Source organism: Gastrolobium bilobum, unplaced genomic scaffold (genome assembly GCF_033153095.1).
Source record: "Gastrolobium bilobum isolate Gb01-03AN ecotype WA unplaced genomic scaffold, APGP_CSIRO_Gbil_v1 utg9052, whole genome shotgun sequence".
Lineage (NCBI taxonomy): Eukaryota > Viridiplantae > Streptophyta > Magnoliopsida > Fabales > Fabaceae > Gastrolobium > Gastrolobium bilobum.
The window spans coordinates 88,765-111,331 of NW_026897360.1; the positions used below are offsets into that span (position 1 = coordinate 88,765).

The window sequence follows — 22,567 nt, forward strand, 5'->3', positions numbered from 1 at the left end:
AGAAAGAACAAATGAGCAAAAACAAACTCTAAACTCAAAAACTCAACATGTCTGAAAAAACAATAAATTCGATAGAGTTGAAAAGATGCCTACCATCAAGGCTGTCAGCAGAACAAAAGTCAGAAATCACAACTGTTTCCTAGCATGTAAAATCAAGCGAGTTATCATGCAGCATTTAGCTCGGCCAAAGATGCAAACTCTAAAAAAAAGATGAACATGATTCACCTATTAAAGGACAAACCACAAGCACAATTCCAGGTTTTGCCAATGCAGGGATCTGATAACACATTGACTTGCCTCCTCCAGTTGGCATAAGACAAAAACAATCTCTTCCTGCAGCCAAAAAAACAAGCAAAACGGGTGAAATTTCACCCAAAATCAATGGAAAATTCCAACTTAAATTACAATTTTTCAAGCAAACAGTCACTTCTCTATTCCTAATGCAAAGAACAGAGCTGAAATTGTTACTTAACGCTCAACTACATCTTATAAGACCGTAACTGCAGGCTCAACAACATTTACCGAAGTTCAAGGCACCAATTAGTCAATTACTACCAAATATGAAGGAAAATATCGGAATTCCGTTTTCGTATGCTTTTGAGTGGCAATAATCGAAATATTGCTAGAACCTAGAAAGGAAAAAGGTAAATGCACCTGAGAGCACAGCCTGAATAGCTTCCAATTGCATGCCCCTAAAATCAGGGTACCCAAAATGCCATCTTAGAAGCTTCACCAATGCTTCCTTGCCGCACAATGGCACCTTCTTCTTCTTGTTTGCATTGGCGTCGTTCAGTGGCAATAGCGACTTCTTCTGCATTTCAATTCCAACCTGCGAAAACAGAGCATCAATCTTCTGCTCATCCTGCAACGAATTCATCACCAAAAAAAAAAAACTAGAATATGCATCAAAAGAGGAATGAAAAATGCGCACCTTTGATCGAAGGGTTTTGCGTATCAAAGAGTGCAAAGCCGTTCGCAGGTTTTTGTTTTTCCTTCGAAGTTCCAATTTGCGAGAACCGGAAATCGGCTCAAATAAATGTATTTTGGAGTGCTTTCCCTTTTTTTTCTTTTTCTTTTTTAGGGTAGAGGAGTGGTTTCCCTTTAAAGACAAATGTTTTAGTTTTATGATACAAGATGAAAGGGGATAAGTGTCTGATTCTATCTAGAAATTTAGGTAGTTTTAAGGGAGATGTTATATTTATTATTATTTTTTACTATCAAATCTTAACTATTGGTTTTTATTAATTTAATGAGTATAATTTGTTGGAAATTAATAAGTGTGACCTATTAAATTATAGCTGTTACATTGGCAGAAATTAACAATTAAAATTTGATAATAAGAAGTAGTAAAAACAAATATAAATAAGTATAAATTTTCTCTGGATATAAAAAGATGTGGGTCTCATTAAAAAAAATAAAGTCAAAAAAAAATAGGACTCATATCTCTTTATTTCTATCTCTTTCTTAAAATAATATAAGTTTGTATCTTTTAAAATTAGATAGTTCGAAGTATGATATTGTTCTGAATTGTTGGGATGCTAACTTAGTAGTGAATGTGAGTCATGCTCATGCTATTCTTTTGAAATTTATCTTACAAATAATATTTTCCTTTTATAAATTTGGTCTCTTTAAAATTAGGAGATGACTTAAAAATTAGATTTTTGGGGATACTTAGGTGAGAAGTATCACATTTTGATAAATAAACAAAAAATACTATCATTCATTAGTGTTCACCGTTTTCCCATCAAAGCTGTATAATTTTATTTGTTTTCAGAATTTTAATTTTTTAAGAAAATGTCATGGTGGCAAAACTCTTTATAATAAAAGCTGGATATCAATAGATAAAATGTATCAACCCCTTATCAGTTGATCTAAGTGCTTGTTAGTTGCTAGATCAATTTTTAAGTATTCATTTTCAAGGTTTTGTAAGAAGGAGGAAACTAAATTCTCGTGGCAATGTGTTATTTGTGGAGTATTGTGGTTTCTGCAATTGGAAAGGAGTGCCCGCATCATCAACGTGTTCATAGATTTCAAATGTTATGAGATGTAATCGTTTACTTGGTTTTTACCTGGTGTTCACCACATTATCTTTTTAAGCTTGGTTGGGGGATAAGTATAACATTATGCTTGATTGTGTTTAAGTAGCAAAGCATGTGATCCGAGTGATAGATTAAGTTCACTTCATGGAAATGAGAAGATAGGGACGACAGCCAATATAATAATAATAATAATAATAATAATAATAATAATAATAATAATAATAATATATTTAAATAACTTTTTTTTATAGAAAAAAATGCATTTTTGTCATAAAATTAAGCGGGAGAGATGAGAGATGAGACAAAGAAAAATTGTATCTTAACTAATATTATTCAACACACTACCAAATATATGCTAATACTAACTTATATAATACAATATCTTATTCGACGTCTCACCAAACACTGCGTATGTTACATTTTTATAATTTCTTAAATAACTGGGCCTTATACCATCAAGTCTTTTTACTATGGCGCCTTATCTTATTACACATTCCAAACAAACCCTCGAAGAACCTACATCGTTCTATTTTACCCATACAGGGCATGGGAGTCACCAATTTCTTATTCACCTGTTTGTTAACTAGGCCCCAATTTCAGGGAAACTTACATATACATTGAACAAGCCGATCCTCCAGTCACAAGTCCCCTTCAACACAAATTCTTACCAAATCTACAATGGATTAACGTGTGAGAAAAATCTCACTCCACCACCATGGATCATTGGCACTAAGTCCTTCCGTGGTTCAGCCCTTAACTAGTTTTCTGCACGAAAGCTTTTATGTCAAAAGCATCACTAGTAGATGTCTTCGTAATGACACCCTGTTCAGAAAACATAAAATGGTCAGAGAACAAAATGCAACCGAACCCATACAACTGATGCAACATGCAAGTCAAGAGAAAAGACCTTCTCAGTGATGATCCCAGATATTAGATTAGCAGGTGTAACATCAAAAGCCGGGTTCCAGACAGCAATTCCTGAGGCAGCAACCTGCTCTCCAAGTCCTCCACGTGAGTTCAACAATTCCTTGGGAGATCTCTCCTCAATGACAATTTCTTGTCCAGAAGAAAGTGATAGATCAACGGATGTCAGGGGTGCAGCCACATAAAAAGGTACGTTATGAAACTTGGCACATAAGGCAACACTATAAGTTCCAATTTTGTTGGCTGTGTCACCTGTAATGTCATATAAAAGAAGATAAATCCGATGGTAGCTTTCATGCTTTAGAAAACAAGCAGATTATAGTTTATTTTCGTTGTAACTCAAAGTACCATTTGACGCAACACGATCTGCCCCAACAACAACAGCATCCACACGTCCTGCTTTCATTAATGCAGCTGCAGCAGAATCCGCTATAAGGGTTGCTGGTATTTTTTCATGCACCAACTCAAAGGCAGTAAGTCTAGATCCCTGCAATTAGGCATTATGATTAATAAGCGCAAACTCCAAATCATTTTAACTTGTTGATTTCATAGGATGCATTTGATGTAAATGTGATTCTGTACATTGACGCAGGAAAAAGCCTACATCGATAAAGGTTAGAGATGTAATGTCAAAACTACTTGAGGCATCAGCTAACCAATTCCATCGTTGTCTTGGATATTAAAAAAAAAAACCTCTTCATGAAACCCCTACTTGCAAAACTATTGGCCATCATTGTCTTCAATCCCCCAAAAAAAATTACGATACAAAAAATAATTAAATAAATACTGAAGCTATAATCAGCATTAACATCACCAGGGGATATTCTCTGACTCAGTTAACGAAAATATAATTAAAAGGGGTTCCAAGAATTTTGTTTCTCTCCTTTTCCTTTTTAAACGAATGGCTGGGCAGACAACTTAAGCTGAAATATAAATAACAAGATAAACTTTAACTATCACCGAGATACAAATTGAAGAATATCTGTAATTCAAGTACTCTTGTTCAGCGATCCATGTTAAGTATTGAAACTTTGAAGATGGACCATAAACCAAAAGGTAAGTACATCATCAATGTTTTTCTGTTTTCAAGCAATGCTATTAATCCAAGTTGCAGAAAATTACAAGTTACACGGATCATCCTATTGAAAAGTAACTTAGAGGATGCATCTTCTCTCAAAAGAAGGGTATAACTATATTTTGAAAAAATGCACTCACTTGATTGAATGGACGTGTTTCTGTGCAATAAGCACTTTCTAAAACTCCTCCACTGTGAAGTGAACGGATTACACCCAGAGCAGTACCATATCCAGCTGTGGCAAGACTGAGTAACAAATCAAACACAGTTGCAAGTGGGTTCAAACACCTTCTTACTTCATTTATCAAACAAATTAAAAACAAGAGATATTTATGTTTATACTATAATAATAAAGGACAGTACAGAAACAGGCACCTTCCAGTGTTGCAATGGGTCAAAACAGAAAGCTTCTTTTTCTCTGTTTGATGTTGAATAAAACTAGCTCCATTAGAACCAATTGCTCTATTCGAGGCAACATCATCCTCAAGCATAATTTCAGCAGCTTCTACATATGCCTACAGAGTAATCCAGTATATTCAGGTTCAAATGACTTCATTTATTTGCAAGAATTCCTTCATTATAAATATTAGCAATACCTGAAAAACACTCCTGGCCTCTGAAGTGGTAGCAGCGGCCTTAGATATGACTTCTTTAAGTTTTGTAGCAGCATCTGATAGGTTTACTGCAGTCGGCCGACTGAAGCATGAAGAAAGGAATCAACTAAAACTCATTCTTGAAAGGAACTTCATGAAAACAACCTCAACTCTTAAGGAGACACTTCCATATGCCAAATGCTATTAACCAGGCAAAGGAATACTTAAATTAATCAAAATAAGCAGATTGCTCTCTTAGCAATGCAGAGAATTGAAAATACCTCGAGACAAGATATTCTAATTTCTTCTGCAGGAAGGAAGCAGCATCACCAGGTGACCCATTAAAACAATCTAAATTGAACAACTCCACAGCCAAAGAGAGTGCTGCTGCAATAGCAATAGCAGGTGCACCCCGGACCACCATATCCCGTATGGCATTCCTAAGAATATTATGAACATTTAAATATTCGAATCCACAAATTGAAAATATCAAGAAGATCCTATTCCAGATTCCAGAGGCTTTTTTTTTTCATTTCTACAAGCGCAGACAAAATTATTTTGACAACTGAAACTGTAACTATGGTAACATGACTAAAATCAACTTAGAATGTAGAAACTATATATGTAAATGCAATAATGACATTATAACTCCTTGTTGTATTAGAATTCAAACAAAGCATAAGAAATGATCCAAGCAAAGTTTTTTCTCCCCATTAAATTCTCAACTATAATAATATCTTACCAGCCATCTGTTGAATCCCGAATATCCAAGTAAATTGTATCTAGTGGTAGCTTTCTCTGCACAACAAGTATCATCAGCGTGAGTAAAGATTAAGAAAATAAGCATTGAATGAGTACACTAACTTACCAGCCAAAAAAAAAAATGTAAAGGGAAAAACAATTCTAATAAGAATAAACACTTTTCACGAAACAAAACATAACAAATTGCCCTAAAACATTTTTAGCATTCCATATTAGCCATTCTCAACATTCATCACTTACAATTACATACGAAAACGATGAGGAATAAATAGACCTGATCAAGAAGCTGAAGGGAACCGCGCTTGTAGCATATGGACTGAAGCGTGTTGCTCGTTGCATGTTCGTTTGAATCAGAAGCCATAGATTCAGTTTCCAAAAGAGATTCAGTGTTTTAGGGTTCAGTTTTTAAAAAGCGGTTTAACTCTCTGTTTGCTGCAATCAACGGAGACTCAGAGCGAGGAGGCGTACATTGAACCGGCTAACATTCCTTTCCTTTTTCTTTTTCTTTTTTTAATCATCCAAAAAGATTCGCCAGCAGCCAATATGTTTTTTCTTTTTTTAATAAAATTTGTTTATCATGCATTATTTTGTAAATAAAAAAGAAAAAGAAAAAGACAGCAATATATTTTATTAAGCTATCACTGTCATCTATCAAAAGCTAAAAATAAAAAAATATACATAAAAAAATAGTTATGAGTAGGGGTGTTCGCGGTCTGGATTGGATCGGTTTTGGAAGCAAAACTCATCTGATCCAATTCCTTCGGTTTGATCATGTAATCATCCATTAGGTTTAGATTTTTTTTCAAATCCGATCCGATCCAATCCAATTTTTTTCGGTTTGGATTGGATCAGTTTTCAGTTTTTTGAATATCCTAAAATTAGTTTCATGATTATTGTGCAAATAACATCTTTTGTATATATTGGCTTTGTAAAAAAAAAAAAATTGAAATACAAAAATATCAGTAAACAATATTATAGTTGATGAGACGTGACTAAGTTTTTTTTGGGTTTAGTTGATGAGTTAATGGGTCTTGAGTTTAGAAATTTTTGGGCTATGGTTGGAGAAAGGACAAGTAGGTAGAGGATAATTAATATATTGGATCGGTTTGGATTGGATCGGTTTTCATCAACCCATCCGAAAACCGATCCAATCCAATTAAAATTTGCGGTTTTCTTTCGGTTTCCGATTTTTCGGTTTTCAGTTTTCGATTTTTCGGTTCGGTTTTCGCGGTTTGAATTGGTTTGGATCGGTTGATGAACACCCCTAGTTATGAGCTTCCCGTCGTCGATTTTGAATTTTACTCGCTTCACTTTCCTTGGTTATGACTTGCGTTTCCATTTCAAGTCTTTAGGAATTCTTGAAAATTGAACATACACTTCCTATCAGAGCCTACCTATGTGTGATACCCAAAAACTCAGAAGATACATCTTTTATCATTCAGATTTCGAGAAAGATATCTCGTGAAGAATTGACAGAATTAATCCCTTTAAAATGACTGACTAATTATGAAAAGATTCATAAAGCCAGTAAGCCCATCTAGTCTCATGAGGCGAGTTTCAGAAAATCTGTAGATGGAACTGTCAGAACAATCTTCAAGAAACCAGATGCAGTAGCTAGCAGCTCTACTCTTCCTATTTTTCAGTCTATGATGATACCTCCATGTTATACAGAAGATTGGATCCCTGTTCATGGGATAATGCCATATGGATCTCCTGCTTTTACTGATCGTATTGATGGTCATTTCATATGGGATACAGATCCTAATATGTGTGATCCTGAGTATGATTGTTGGATGCATATAGGAGATACTTCAGATGAAGAAGAAGGTGAAGAAGAAGATATAAGGAGTCGCAGACGGCATTACAAACCACCACCTCCTGTCCAAAGAAGATCTGACCCAGATAATGGCCCATGGGTAGGTCTTAAGACACAGAAAAAACCTGAGCCTCTTTGGATCTATAAAAGAGGTTTAGAAATTCTGAGAGAAGAAGAATTACTTCTACCTGAACCACCAAATGACCCTAACCTTTTAACCTGGTCTCCAAACTATCAGCCTGAACCAATACCTTGCATGATGTTTTCACAACATGATTTTCCTCCCTTGGAAATACATATTGACCCAACCACAAAAATCACCACCAAGCTTGTAATTAATCAAGGAGAAGTCCAGCCAGATGGAAAGTTGAAGCCATTAAGCCAAGCTGAAGAAGTTCTCAATTGGCAGATTGAGAATGCTCAAGCCCATAATACTATTCTGAGAAGACTTGATACTATGGTTGAAAAGATTTGTAATCAGATGGATACAGTTGAAGATCGTCTGCAACATCTCTCAAAAAAGATGAGAAAGCATTACGAGAGAATATGAAGCAAATAGCCCAGCTTGAAGAAGAAATAAGAAAGCTAGGCTTTACTCCAGAAGCCAATATGAGAGAAAAAAAGATAAGGAGACTAAAAGCAGAAATCCAAGATTTGGAGAGAATCATTGAACAAAACATCAGATCTCAGCAGAAGTCAGAACCAACACAAAATTATAACCCTTTTCTGCCACCTCCAATGCCAAATTATTATTCTCCTTTCAAAAAACCATCAGAATTCTGGACCAACCCACATCTTCCAAAACCTTGGACTTTTCCTACTAGCCAGCCTTATGACCAAAGGACTAGAAGAGAAAGTAGAGAGAGGAAAACAACCTTCTATTTCTAGGAAACATTCATATAGAACTAGAATGGAAACAACTATTTCCTTATCCTCAGACTCTACAGACCATATGAGTAATCCTAGTTCTTCAAAAAGAACTTTTGAGATCGTAGATCTCAAAGACCAATTTTCCATCATCCAGACAGAACCCCAAGACACAGATGAATCCCAAACCTCTATAACAACAGAATCTTCCTCAACCTCCCAGAGTTCTGATTCCTCTAAGATTGCTTCCAACGAAACTTTTGAACCAAAACTAGATCATCAAACTCCTGAGACCACACCAGACACTTCTGAAGAAGAACAATCTGATGAGTTAGATTCTTCTGATCTTTCAAAAGCAAATTATGCTGATATTACTGGCATATTGATGGCCAGAACTGCAAAATCTAGAGTTGAGTCGTACTATGATTCTCCTGAATCTGAAACAGGTGATGCTACTAGCAGAAATCATAGTAAGAAATCAACTGCAGCAGGACCATGGTTTAAACTTGATAATATTTCTCCAAACCTATGGAGAAAAAGACTCTTAGAATTTGGAGCATGAATTGATACTAAGCTCTTAGCAGCTGATGCTGACCCTTACAAAGTAATGGAAGAGTTTTGCTCAAGAATGGTTGGTTCTCTCAAAGAATGGTATTGTAAGAACCCACACCATTAATTGAGGAAGTTAATTAATTAATTGTGTGAAATTAAGAAATAATTCCATAATTCATAATAATTATGAGAAGGCTTAAATAATATTGGTAAGTGATTAATATTGCTGAAAGTCGCTTTTCTGACGAAAAGTACAGATACCAGTTCTACTACTCGGTATAAATGCGTACCGATGAAGTAACCCAGAAAATTATAATAAGAGTGGGAATATTTATAGAATAATATATAGAACTGGTAAAACAAGTTTCAGGTCAAAATAATGAGAACTGGTGCAAGAACTGATACTGGCTATGTAAAAGCGCGTACCGGAAAGGTACTGCGAAAAATAAAATAAAAATATGATAAATCTTAAAAAAATGAGTAGGTTCAGAATCCTAAATTTGAGATTAAAATGCTAAGCGTAGCAATTACTGCTAATACTGTGCGTTTAAACTTAAACTGCCTATATATATGCTCGTTTTGGCATTAAACCCTAGGAAACCTTTTGTTTTACGTGGAGTGGAGGCTGACCAGCATTCTCCTACTGTTCCATTGCTTTTCCTTCACCATTTCTTGAGCCAAGAGGTCATTTCCTTCATGAAATCTTCTCCTAAACACTTGGTGTGAGTGAGGATTACCATTGGGGGTGAGTGTTGACCTTGTTTCTGGGTTATGACCACTGTCTTGGTGAAGTCTAGGTGCTGACTTTGTAAAAGTGTTGTGAGAGCCTTTGGTAATGACACTTTGAGCTTCAAAGAGTTATCTTTGGGTGCAAAGAACCAACCTTTGGGGTGCCATTTTCGCTTTTCTTGAAGGTTAGAACTTGAGGAGCTGTTGTGAGAGCTCCAAGAGCCATTGTTGCTCTGTTTAAGCTTGGGTAAGTGTTACCAACCTTGATCATGAGTTTTAGATAGTTAAAGGTGGAGTCTTGGCATGTTTAATGAGTTGTTTAAGTAACCAACATGTATATGAACCTTTATGTGCCTAAAAATGGAGTCTTGGATGTATGTTAGTAGTAAAAGTTGAACCTTTGAGTGATATCTTCGCGAAAATGCAGAACTGCATTTTGTCGCGAAATATCCGGATATTGATATCCGAATATGGGGTCCTATGAGATCCGCATATGGATATCCGGATATGGGGTATCCGAATATGTCCCCGACAAATATCCGGATATTCTGGGAATTTCGAGACAGTGTCTGTACTGTTCATACAGAACTGTGTTTGGGGTTGTGGACCCTAGAGTGATGAAATGGAACTTCTGTAATAATTAATCTAAGTCAGAATCAAAGTGATTAAGGGCTTGTGGCTTTGTGAGAAGCCTAAAGACATTAAACGTAAAGGAAAGGCGTTGTCTTTATGTAATATGCTTGTATGTTTGAATATTGATATGATTGTTGGTCCAAAACAGATTGTGATTCTGCTGTGTGTGGAATTTGAGCTTGTGTGGACTCTTGGCTTGGATAGTTAGCTTACAAGGTAAGCTTTCGTGTCATCGGTTTAGCCATTGTGTGGTTCCACATACCCCATGGGGGAATGGTTTATATGCATGATGTGTTTACATGCTTTGATAATTGAAAGTGTTGTTGAGCTTTATGTGCAATCGCTTATAATATGTATGTGTTGTTCCACTTAGACGGTAAACCTGAGTATGTGGCGTCATACAAGACGGTGACACTGTGGGTGGGTGCAAGGGGCGTCTTGCACTAGTGTGGGTGATAGACGTATTCCTGCATTTCTCTGGCCAGTAGATTAGTTATAACACACATGACATGATTATATGCTGCATTGCACTGTTTTAGAACTTATACTGTTTAACTGCTTTTGAAACTTATATTGCACATGTAAGTGAGCTTGGGGTGGAAGATCCTTGAGGACCCCTTGCCTTATTGAGATTTCTGTTTAGAGATCTCACCCCACGTTTGGGGCGCTTATTTCAGGTTCAGGTAACCCAGGGGTTGAGACCTCTAGCGGCATGAGGCCGAAGCTTAGCTGATATTGCTGTTTTTTGATGATATGTTTGGATGCTGGATTATATCTGCTGATGATATGCTATTAGCTTGTTATTATTATGTTGCTGTTGTTGAGACTATGTTTGGCTTTGTTGCCTTATTTGGTGAGCATAGGGATTGTCCATGCCACATTGATTGACTATATCTTAGTTTAGATTTGAGTTGTATTATAATGTATCAGGATTATATCTGGGCTACGTGTTATAGTTCCGTGATTTTAGATACTCACAACTATTTATATATTGAGGTATTTCAGTTAGCTGTCTATTTACAATTTACATACAGGCAATGTTTTATAAAAATGATTAAGTAACCAACTTGGCTAAGGATAATGACGTCATAATTGAAAAGAAAAAGATATTCCGCATATTTAATTAAGTGTGGCTTAATATGATGACATGTTAACAAATCGGGTATACACGGGGTGTTACAGGTATCATAACTTGGGAAGTGTCCGACAAGATCAACTTCACCAAGTAGGTACTTTCTCTGGTATGCTAGGAGTCCTCCACCAAGAATTCATTGGAGATGGAGACATCATTGATAAGAAAAACAGGCAAGAATTTTTTAAGATGAAGTGCTGCTCTTTGAAGATAAAAGATCTAGAAAAGCATTTTAAAAGAATGATGCAGAGATTTTATTTGTTTGATGGATATAATGATCTAAGCCTCAAAAACACTTATGTGGCTTCTCTTCCTAAAGAGATTCAACCAGAGTTAAACAGGATGGTGATTGCTCAAGGAAAAGATTTCATAGCCCTTACCATGGGTCAGATTCACCAACTGACTCTTGAAGCGGTTGACAAGCTCTGTAAGCAGCATAAGTATATGACTGATCTGATGAATCAATGGTCAAAATATACTCAAGCTTGTAAGAAGTCTTATCTAGAGATAAAATACAAAGATAACAAATGTGATTGCAAAACAAAGAAAAAGACTCATTTCAAGAAGTACAACCAGAAGCGGAAAGGCAAAAAGTCCCAGAAACAATACAGGTTCTTCAAGAAGAAGAAGTTTCGTGGGAAGAATAAAGGCCAGAAATGTTTTATTTGCAAAAAGAAGGGTCACTATGCAAAGAACTGTCCTAACAAGTTAGATAAAGCAGTAAAAATGATAACTGCTTTAAATCTTGACGAAGGAGATGCAGAATCCTTATATTCAGAACAAAGTACTGGAGATGAAGATACTGTCTTTGCACTACAAGATTCCTCTTCTGATTCAGAAATTTCTGACAGTGATGTCCCAATTTTTGCTATAAATGAAGTGTTCTATATAAGTCCAGAAATACCTAAGCCCATTGTAGAAGTTCATATTTTGTCACCCAAATTCAACCATCCCAAAAAGGTGATTGCCTATATGGATACCGGTGCTCAAAGATCAATGATGGACCCTAAGATCTTACCTCCTGAAGCATGGAAAAAGGAGACAACTTATTTTGTAGCAGCTGATGTATCACAGCTCACATTTCTAAAACATATATTAATATATTAAATATGGATTAAAAGGGGAGATTAGTAAAAATCCTGAAATTAGAGTCAAAATCCAAAGGAAGGGTAAAACAGTAATTAGCCAAACACGTAACCCTAGGAAAGTAAGATTGAGTAGGAGGTCTCAAATGAGAAAACTAACCCTGGAAATGGATTCAAACGAAAAATTGAGTGGTTAGGCAAATTTCTGAAAATTTGGTTAATAGTATTTTTACCAGATAAAAATATCGCGGTAGAGTTGCACCGTAAAATGTGTCGAATGAATTTTGAGTTCTAGGTTTGGATATAAGTTATAAATGATACATAGGACTAGGAAATATGATTTCTGGTAAAAAATTGATGAAAATTAGTGTGTTTAGAGAAGCGTGCCCACAACGCGTATAACAGCTTAAAACTGCGATTTCTCCGAACGACCGGAAAACTTCGGATTGATCTTATAAAGGGTAATTAAAGGACAATGGTTTAATATTAAAAATTAAAGTTTCTAAATAGTCTAAGAGTTAATGGACGTTTATTGGTTTAAGCGGGAGATTTGAATTAGTTTGAATCGCGTGAGGTGGCGGTGGGACTCACCCCACTTAAGTGACTTGTGCCACATGGCCAAATCACCATTGCATCACCCCATTCCTCCCTCCTTCTTCTCCAAACCCCCAGCCCCTTTATTATTGTGCAAAAATGGCTTTGAAAACTTCATTTCACCAAAACTACATCAAATCTCCACCAAAATTAATGTTCCACTACATGAAATTTGAAGTAAAACATCATCCGGACGCAACCATGCTACTCCCAACCCTTGAAACTCACTCATTTGGGAGAAATCACACATTTACAGCAGCGACCATTTGAGGAATTTTGGAGTTCTTGGAGTTGATTGATCCTCCAATGCTTTGGTATATTGTGGAGGAGTCCTAGGCCTTGCTTGTGAGTAAGTTTTCACACTTTTGATTGGTTGAATTGATGGATCCAAATTCATTAACCCTAGAGCTTGCATGCTTGATTGATGTAGTTAGAGAGCTCAAATTGAAATTGTGTATTAGATAAAAGTGACTTAGAATGATGTTTTAGAGTGACAGAAATCATAAAAATTATTGAGGAAATAATTGTATAACTTAGGAAAATTTGATGTGTGAATTCAACACTTTGTGAAATGACTTTGTGTTATGATTGTGTAATTGAGTTGTGGAGAGTTTGTATGAGTTAATTATAGGATTGTAAGGTGTGTGGAAGTGTTGAATTGGATTGGAAGCCCCTTGGTATGCTTGCCCCTAGAATTCGGCCATGATAGGGTATATTGAGTGTGATGGTGCAAAAAATTATTTAATGGATGTTGTATGATTAAAAATGGTGTTTAAATGAGTTGTGTGTTGAGTTGATGCATTGGACATTGAAGGAAAAATACTTGGAGTGTGTGAGAGTGTGCATTTGAACCAATTAGGGAAAATTAGGAAAATTGGGGCTTGAATGATTTTAATAAATTTGAGGACTTGAATTAGTGTTAGGGTAAGCCTAAGAAATCATGTGAACTATGAAAAATAATTAAGAAAAATTGTTTGATAAATTAGGCCTAAATGGCGGAACCTATGCTTGTGGGAGGTGGGAATTTGGTGCTTAGTAATGTTGGTAAATTGCACCGTGTATTGATGATCCTCGTGTGATCATTGTAGGTTTCCTCCCATGGAATTGAACTTGGAGCTTTGAGCTTGGTGGGTTGCCTTTGGTCCCGGACCAAAGGGATTTTGGTGAGTGGTCTTGAACCTATGCATGAATCCCTTTATAATCAATTATATGCATTGGTGAATGGAAATTGAATTGAGAAATGTCCTATGTGTAGGCATTTCTAATTGTACCAAGCTTGGGAAGGTATTGAATTGGAGCTGTAAGAAGGAGATTATTCAGGTAATCCCTTGGTACTGGGGTTTGATCCCCGTGTGTGCTTCATCATGCCCGTTAAGGGTAGTCGTTGTAGGTGTATATGAATAATGTAGTATAACATGTTCATGCATTGTGTATGTTTAGTGGTACATAGGATGTACCGAGTCTCTGGCCAGTAGACAGTTGCCTTCGGGTGTAAGAACCCACACCGTTAATTAAGGTATTTAATTAATTAATTATGCGAAATTAGAAAATGATTCCATAATTGACTCTAATAATTATTATGAGGCTTTAATAATTATAGTAAGTGAGTAATAATGCTGAAAGTCGCTTTTCGGAAGAAAAGTGCAGATACCGGTTCTGCTAGTCGGTATAAATGCGTGCCAAAAAAGTATCCCGGAAAATTATAATAAGTGCATGACAATTATTAGAATAATGTGTAGGACTTGTAAAACAAGTTTCAAGTTCAGATAATGAGAACTGGTGCTAGAAACCGGTACAGGCTTTGAGAAGCGCGTACTGGAAAGGTGCTCAGAAAATTATAAGAAAAATATGTTAAATCTTAGAAAATTATGTAGTTTCATAATCCAAAGTTTGGGATTAAAATGCTAAGCATAGCCATTAAAGTTAATACTGTGTGTTAATCTTTAAGTGTGCTATATATACCCTTATTAAGGGCACAAAGCCCTAGAAAACAGTTTCTCTACGTGGGTGAGGGGCTGGTCAGCTGCTGGTTCCACTGTTACATTGCTTTACCACCATTTTGTGAGCTTTGTGACCTCTCTTCCTCTTTTTCTCTTCACTTTGTACCTTGGGTGAGTGGGAGAGATCATTGTGAGTGTGAAAGGAGCTCTTTTCCTGAGTGTGGTGGCTGTGTGGAGGCTGTTTGGAGTCTGGACTGCCTTGTGGGAGTGTGTGAGCTTCTTCCTTGAGTTGTTGGAGCTCCAAGGAGCAACCTTTGTGAAGAAATGACCCTCCTTGGTATGTATTTTCGTGTTCTGTGAGAGACAGAACCTTGGAGCTGTTGTGTGAGCTCCAAGAGCACCATTTTTCTGAGTTTGAGCTTTGGTAAGCCTTGTCACCTTTGATCATGAGTTTAATGCTTAAAAATGAAAGCTTGATGCATGTTAAGCCTTAAAGATGATAACTTGTTGTTGGGTAATGTTGAACACACCTAGAAATGCATGTTTAGGTGATTTAAATCGTTAAAAACCCAACCTTGGAAGGATATCTTCACGAAATGCATTTTCTGCATTCTGTCGTGAAATATCCGGATATGTGCCCGATGAATATCCGGATATATGATATCCGGATATGGGTTTTGAGTATCCGGATAATAGATATCCGGATATTGTATATCCGGATATGTCCAGAGAGATATCCGGATATTGCATATCTGGATATGGTCCCGAGGAATATCCGGATATTTTGGGATTTCGTAGAACAGTAGCTGTGAGGACAGTAGGCTATTGGGGGTTTGGGGACCCTAGATTGATGAAGTTGAACTTCTGTTTTAATTAAACTAAGTCAGAATCAAGTGATTAAGGACTTATGGCTTGGTATGGAGCCTTAATACGTTAAACGTAAGGAAAGACGTTGTCTTTAAGTTTTATGCTTGTGTTGCATTTTTATTGATATAGTATTGGTCCATAACAGATTGTGAATCTGCTGTGTTTGGACTTTGAGCTGTGGACTCTTGGCTTTTGGAGTTAGCTTGCAAGGTAAGCTTTCGTGTTCTCGGTTTAGCCATGTTGTGGTTCCACCATGTCCCATGGGGGTATGGTTTATGTATGCTGTGTACATGCTTTTGGATATTTGATATGTTGATTGAACTTTACATGTAATGGCTTTTAATATGTATGTGTTGTTTCATCTTGACGGGAACCCTGAGTATGTAGCGCCATACAAGACGGTGTACCGGGGTGAATGCAAGTGGTACTTGCACGGTGTGTAGGTGATAGACGTATACCTGCACAGTCTCTGGCCAGTAGATTAGTATTGACACACATGACATGATTATCTTCTGCATTGCATTGTTTTAGAAATGATAAATGATAAACTGCTTTTGAACTTATATTGCACATGTAAGTGAGCTTGGGGTGGAAGATCCTTGAGGACTCACTGACTTACTGAGATTTCTAGTTTAGAGATCTTACCCCACGTTTGGAGAATGCTTATTTCAGGATCAGGTAGTATGGGTACTGATGCCTCAGGCGGCAGGAGGCCGGAGCTTAGCTGATTATGTTATTTCTGCTTAATTGTCCATGACACATAATAATGCTCGATGCCAATACCACGCAACATCCGGCCTAGTGGCCTCGTCACATAGCCTAAGGTGAGTATCGAGCATTCCAGCTTCATCGTATTTTGTTCGCTATGCTTCCCTACTTCACTAAATCCCTTGCTTTATCCTGTTTTAAATGTTATATTATGTTGTTGATATGCATCGAAGTGAGCCATTGGGCGGAGTATTCTCTAGAACCTCTGGGTTACTGAGATATATCCGTATATCTCACCCCGCTTTGGGGACTTTATTTCAGGTAGTGCCAGTGGAGTTGGAGCGGCGGACGAGAGGCCCGTAGGATGAGCTCATGGACTTATGGTGGATTTTGGTATTTTGGGTCACATGGCCTAGGCTAGACTTAGGGCATGAACATCGTATTGAGTTAGGATTATTATCTGTCATCCTTGTTCATGTCACTTTTGCCTAAGTTTAGTCATTGATTTATCATGGTTTATTTTGGTGGCTCGTTATGTATATTTGGAGAATTGTTGTAATATTTGGAAAGAGGCTTGTAATTTGTATTATGGAAACTTAATGTAATGATGAAGCATGCTATATGATGAAAGGGCAATAGGCCTATTCTAGGATTTGATTTATGTTTTATGTCAAAGAATGCATGCAATTGGATCTCGTGATTGAAATTAGTTAACTTTGAAAAAGTAAGCAATGATTATATATCTTGAACAAATTGAATATAAATTGTGAAGGGTTGTAAGAGCACCAAGGAATTGTTGATCCTTGAGTGCCTCCCATGATTATTAGGTACAAAATTGAGGTTAGATAACACACCTTCAAAAGTGAGAATTATTGAAAAAACAAAGGAAACTCTGGCAAAATTTCTAGAAATTGACAGAATTTAGGTAAACTTTGGGAGAGCATATCTCCCTTCACAGAAGTCCAATAGGAACGTGCCATACTCTTTTTTAAAGCTTGAGATGTCAACTACTTTGTGTCAAAATTTGAGAACCAAAGGAGAATCACGCTGGTCTATAGAAGCCTGTGAACACTGACTGTCCAGAACGCCCCTGCACATGGGGCTGTCTCTGGCAGTTTTTGGAAAATTTATTCCCGCTTCGTTTCTTAGGAAAATTAGATGCATGATATGTCAAATTGAAGCTTGAGGTGTCTATTTTACTATATAAAATTTTTAGAGCAATTGGTTTAGTGTAGTTTCCCTAATAATTGAAAGAGTGAGGACTGTTCGGAGCCCTGTTGGGGTTGGCTGGCAGATTTGCTTGTCCAACTTCAAACGGTGATATCCAGAGAAAACGAGAACTTTATGACTTGTGTGATAGCTCGTTAGAAATATAATTAAGTCTAGAATAACATACTAAAATATTAGAGGTTCGCGGCATGCGGATTCTCCGCAGTAATTAAAAGACCGAACCATGTTCGGATAGGTAGAAAACGTAAAAGTGAAATTTAGGCTAAGTGGGTTTATGGGAACCCCTTAGTGACTTGAGAGAGGTATTATATGATATTTATGTAGTTTAAATAATTATTCCGTAAAGATTTTTCAGTTACGGTCACAGCTTTTATTTGTTACGCCTTATTAATTATTGTTTTAAATGCTCGGGTAATAAAACGGAAAAAGTTTACTCGTATTTTTATAAATGAATTGCTGTGATTGTAACTGCGCTTAATATCATAATTAATATTAATAATACTGATACGTAACGGGCTGTTACATGATGGAAAGGTCTTCAGAACTTACTTGGTCACTAAACAACCAATAGGGATAATATTCTTCCCTGAATGCGTGGTCTGGACCAATGTTATTGGGACTCCTTTGCCCAATAAGGATATTCTCATAGGCATGGATGTTTATACCAAAGCTAACAAACTTCAGATACTTCCTCAAGGAATAAGATTCAAAAGAGACTTCAAGTCCTATTTAGAAACCTTGAGATTGTATGCTCTTTCTGAAGCTCCTCCTGAACTTGAGGACATTAAAGAAAAATTTCAGCCTCTGTGTACAGATAATCATGGAGGATTCTCTCATCCAAATCCTCTGTGGAAGAATGAAGATTTTTTTTGTACAGCTTCCTTTCAAGCTCAATGAAGATATCAATCCAACCAAACAACTCACCTAGGAATGTCTCCTTCAGATTTGCAATTGGCAAGACAAGAATGCCAAGAACTCTTAAAGTAAGGTTTGATAGAACCTACTAAATCTCCCTGGGCATGTCAGGCCTTTTATGTGGAAAAAAGATCAGAGAAGATCCAAGGCAAGAAAAGATTAGTGATTGATTATAAGCCTCTGAATCATTTCTTGCAAGACGATAAGTTTCCTATTCCAAAGATTGATTCTCTTCCTAATCTTTTTAAAGATGCTCATATCTTTTCCAAGTTTGATTTAAAATCAGGTTTCTGTCAACTTGGTTTAGACCCTGCTGACAGATACAAGACTACTTTCTGTATTCCAAATGCGCAGTACCAATGGAAAGTTCTTCCATTTGGACTCAAAGTGGCTCCTTCCCTTTTCCAAAAAGCAATGACAAGGATCTTTGATCCAATTCTGGATACAGTTCTTATCTATATTGATGATGTTCTTTTTTTTCCCAAAAATATGGAAGAACACATAAAATTGATCAATCAGTTAGCAGAATTAGCTGATAAATATGGGATCATGCTTGCTGAGAAAAAGATCCACATTGCCCAAACTAAAGTTGATTTTTTGAGAATGCATTTCTCTAAAGGAATGTATCAGCCACAACCACACATTGCAGAAGGACTTACCAGCTTTTCTGATGAAAATCTCACTTTTAAACAAATTCAACAATTCTTAGGAATTGTGAATTATGTTAAAGATTTTATTCCATATGCAACAAAGTACACCAGACTATTGTCAAAGCTTCTAAGAAAAGATCCTCCTCCTTGGAGTTCAGAACAGACCCAAGCAGTCAAAGAACTAAAAAAGATTGCTTAGAATCCACCAGCCTTGAAAATTCCCAGTACTGGTAAAAGAATTCTTCAGACAAATGCCAGTGATCATTTTTGGGGAGCTGTTCTAATAGAAGAAGTTGACAACAAGAAATATTATTGCGGACATGCAAGTGGTCAATTCACAGATGCAGAATTACATTATCATACCACTTACAAGGAAGCCTTAGCAGTCAAAAATGGAATCAAGAAATTTGATTTCCATCTTCGTGGTCACAATTTTGAAGTTCAGATGGATAATTCATCCTTTTCAAAGATCTTGGAATTCAAAAATAAAATGCCAGCAGACCCTCAAATCCTCAGACTGAAAGATTGGTTTTCTAGATACAATTTCACTGTAAAACATATCAAAGGAAACCACAATATCATCCCTGACCTCCTATCCAGACCTTCCAAACCAAGACGACCTGTTCAAGTCATTTTTAATATATCTACCGTCCATTTTCCTCTTATATTCATGCATGAACCATTACCCATAGCAACCAAGCACAAAAGAGATTATCCTTTAGAATTAGGTCAACCTACCTCAGTCTACCAAATCCAAAAGTTTGCCAAAGACTTTTATTTTTATTACACCCATGAAACCATGAAGACAAAAAATGTCATCCCTTTAGTCTTTAACCCAAAAATTCCTTTCTTGCATATCTTAGAAGTTTTTTGTGGTGTAGGTTTTGACATTACAGAAAAACACTCTGGAGTATATGGTGTCTCACAGTTAATAATTCAGTCCCTCTGGCTCTCAAGATTCAGAGAACTTATGAGATTCTTATGACTCCTGATGCTGTAGATTACTTTTTATGGACCTTGCTAGAATGGTATTCTCCATTGCCATGGTGGAGAAAGGAACTGCACAAGATCATTCTGTCAAAGGAACAAGAAGGAAAAATAGGAGAAGAAATTTCAAAGATCATTTCCATTTTCATCATCCATAGACCATATTGGCAAAGGCCCGATGGGATTATTTGGTCTCCGAATATAGCATATATCTGGGGATATTTTAATGATTATCCATTAGATCCCTGGTCCAAGACAGCCCTATTAAAACATGTCCAAGAACTTAACGGGTATGAAGAACCAGAAGATCAGCCAAGCTCTTCGTATGACCCAGGCCCAAGCTCTTCACAGGGCCTAGACCCAATGCAAATTGATCTAATTGTTGATCCAATAGGTGCTGATTTCATGAATCGAAATGTTGATGTCATGATGGAGATAGTTGAAGAAAAAGCCAAAGAAGACAAACCTTGGTGGAAAGAAATGTATGGTGATGTCCACACAGAAGAAAGGAAAGCTTTAAACTTATCCATTAGTACCGACACTACTGATGATGTCTAAAGTGGAAGGACACGTGTGCGGTTGTAAATTAAAGTGTGTGCTAATAATTCAACTTTTAGAAAAGTTGATTGTCTTATTGTATAATTATGTTTGGTGAGTTGTAATTTACTATGCTTGTTGTTATAATGTTTCCTTGCCTATAAAAGGAAACCTTGTGTGCTTGTATTCTCAGAACGAGTTTACAGAAAATAAAAGCTTATGTGTTTTCCCTATGATTTTCTAAAGAATTCTCTCTTCTCTCCGAAAACAGTATAATGTTCTTACTATAATTACTAATCTTTGGATGAGAAAGTTAGTATGCTCTACACTTGCCCTGCAAAGGGATCCTGTGTATCAGAAAACTGACTCTGTAATGATCTAGTCTTACGGTCCTCTCATCTTTAAGGATTCATGAATGATAGTCTCCGATGAAAGAGCTAAGAGGCTAAGGGGTGCCGTGAAATGCTCAGATAAAAGGAAGACTAATTCATGGCTCCTTAAGGATTGTGAGGCTCTCGACCACTTGGTATCAGAGCCTACCTCTGTGTCAACTACGATGACAGGCTCCCTGCCTTATGAAGGCAGCTTTAAGGAAACTCTTCGAGTTTCTTCCAAAGAGAGGGTAAAGATAGTAATAATATTATATGAGGTGAGTAGGAGAGGAATTTCTCAAACCATGGATAACACAAACACTGAAAATCCCCAGCCTATTATGCTACAATCTTCCTTGTCCCTTCCTAAACACATTTCTTCAAAAATATCTTCAAAAATAGAAAACCTTATAGAGTATTCTTATGTCCCTGAAGATGCAAAAATCTTGAAATAGTACCATATTTGCTTAGTCCCTATAATATCTTCAAAAGGCAAAGATCTGTGTTTAAAAATATCACTAAGTTGATCTCCACCAAGAGACCAACAATGAAAGAATATGTTCAGTCTTTCAGAATGGATAAGTGTGAGCTACAAGCTACTTCCCAAGAATAGTACATAGATCTGGAGATTCCTACTAAGTTAATCACTCACTGGAGATAAGAAGGTTATACTGCACTTCATTTTGGTGCAATAAAACTAATCCTTTCACTCCATGGAAGGAAAGGTCTGCCAGTTACAGCTTGTATTGCTCTGCTAGACTCTAGCTTCATCCATTACGAAAATGTTGTGATTGGAACTGTGCTGACAACTCTTCATGCGGGAAGTATGGTTTCAACCATCTTTCCTAATTATAATGTAAGTCTGAAAGATAGAACCTTGCCAAAAAGGTTGAAGGTACAGATACAGCTTACAGGAGCTGATCAAGTATCTGAGGGGTATGCAACAACTCTCCACCATCAGATGATCTATAGGCTTCAAGATCATGCTGTAGATCTTCCCTAGTTTCCTAATAGCCATAATGATGCTTTGTTTGTGATAGCCAAAAACCCAAAAGATACACCTTCTATCATCCAGATTCCGAGAAAGATATCTCGTGAAGAATTGACAGAATTAATCCCTTTAGAATGGCTGACTAATTATGAAAAGATTCATAAAGCCAGTAAGGCCATCCAGTCTCATGAGGCGAGTTTCAGAAAATCTGTAGATGGAACTGTCAGAATAATCTTCTAGAAACCAGATGCAGTAGCCAACAACTCTACTCTTCTTATTTTCCAGTCTATGATGATATCTCCATGTTATACAGAAGATTGGATCCCTGTTCATGGGATAAAAGTACATATTTCAGAAAAATTATCTCTCTCTATCTTTATAACTCTTCATTTAAAAAACACACAATTCAAGAAAACATAGATAAAAGCTTAAAAAAAGTTCCTCATAGGAGCTTTTAGCTTTCAACTTTTTTCTTCATTATAAAAAAAAGAGTTTTACATTATAAGAGTTTTTCTCAAAACTTGTTTGGCCTACTTGTGCTTATAAGTAGCTTATAGCTTAAAAAAGAGA

General features: G+C 36.6%; 2 protein-coding genes across 2 annotated transcripts; both read right to left on the minus strand.

Moving 5' to 3' along the window:
- Nucleotides 1–34: 34 nt before the first annotated feature.
- Nucleotides 35–877, minus strand: LOC133306237 (ATP-dependent DNA helicase Q-like 3). Its single transcript, XM_061506523.1, has 3 exons — nt 655–877; nt 242–333; nt 35–139 (listed from the first exon to the last, which is right to left on the minus strand). Exons 1-3 carry the CDS (start codon nt 875–877, stop codon nt 35–37), a joined length of 420 nt encoding a protein of 139 aa, XP_061362507.1.
- A 1,500-nt stretch (nt 878–2,377) lies between these two features.
- Nucleotides 2,378–5,858, minus strand: LOC133306251 (methylthioribose-1-phosphate isomerase). Its single transcript, XM_061506544.1, has 9 exons — nt 5,668–5,858; nt 5,374–5,429; nt 4,913–5,071; nt 4,635–4,734; nt 4,414–4,553; nt 4,179–4,284; nt 3,312–3,450; nt 2,947–3,215; nt 2,378–2,861 (listed from the first exon to the last, which is right to left on the minus strand). The coding sequence occupies exons 1-9, from the start codon at nt 5,752–5,754 to the stop codon at nt 2,793–2,795; spliced, it is 1,125 nt and encodes a 374-aa protein (XP_061362528.1). The 5' UTR covers nt 5,755–5,858; the 3' UTR covers nt 2,378–2,792.
- Nucleotides 5,859–22,567: the final 16,709 nt, after the last annotated feature.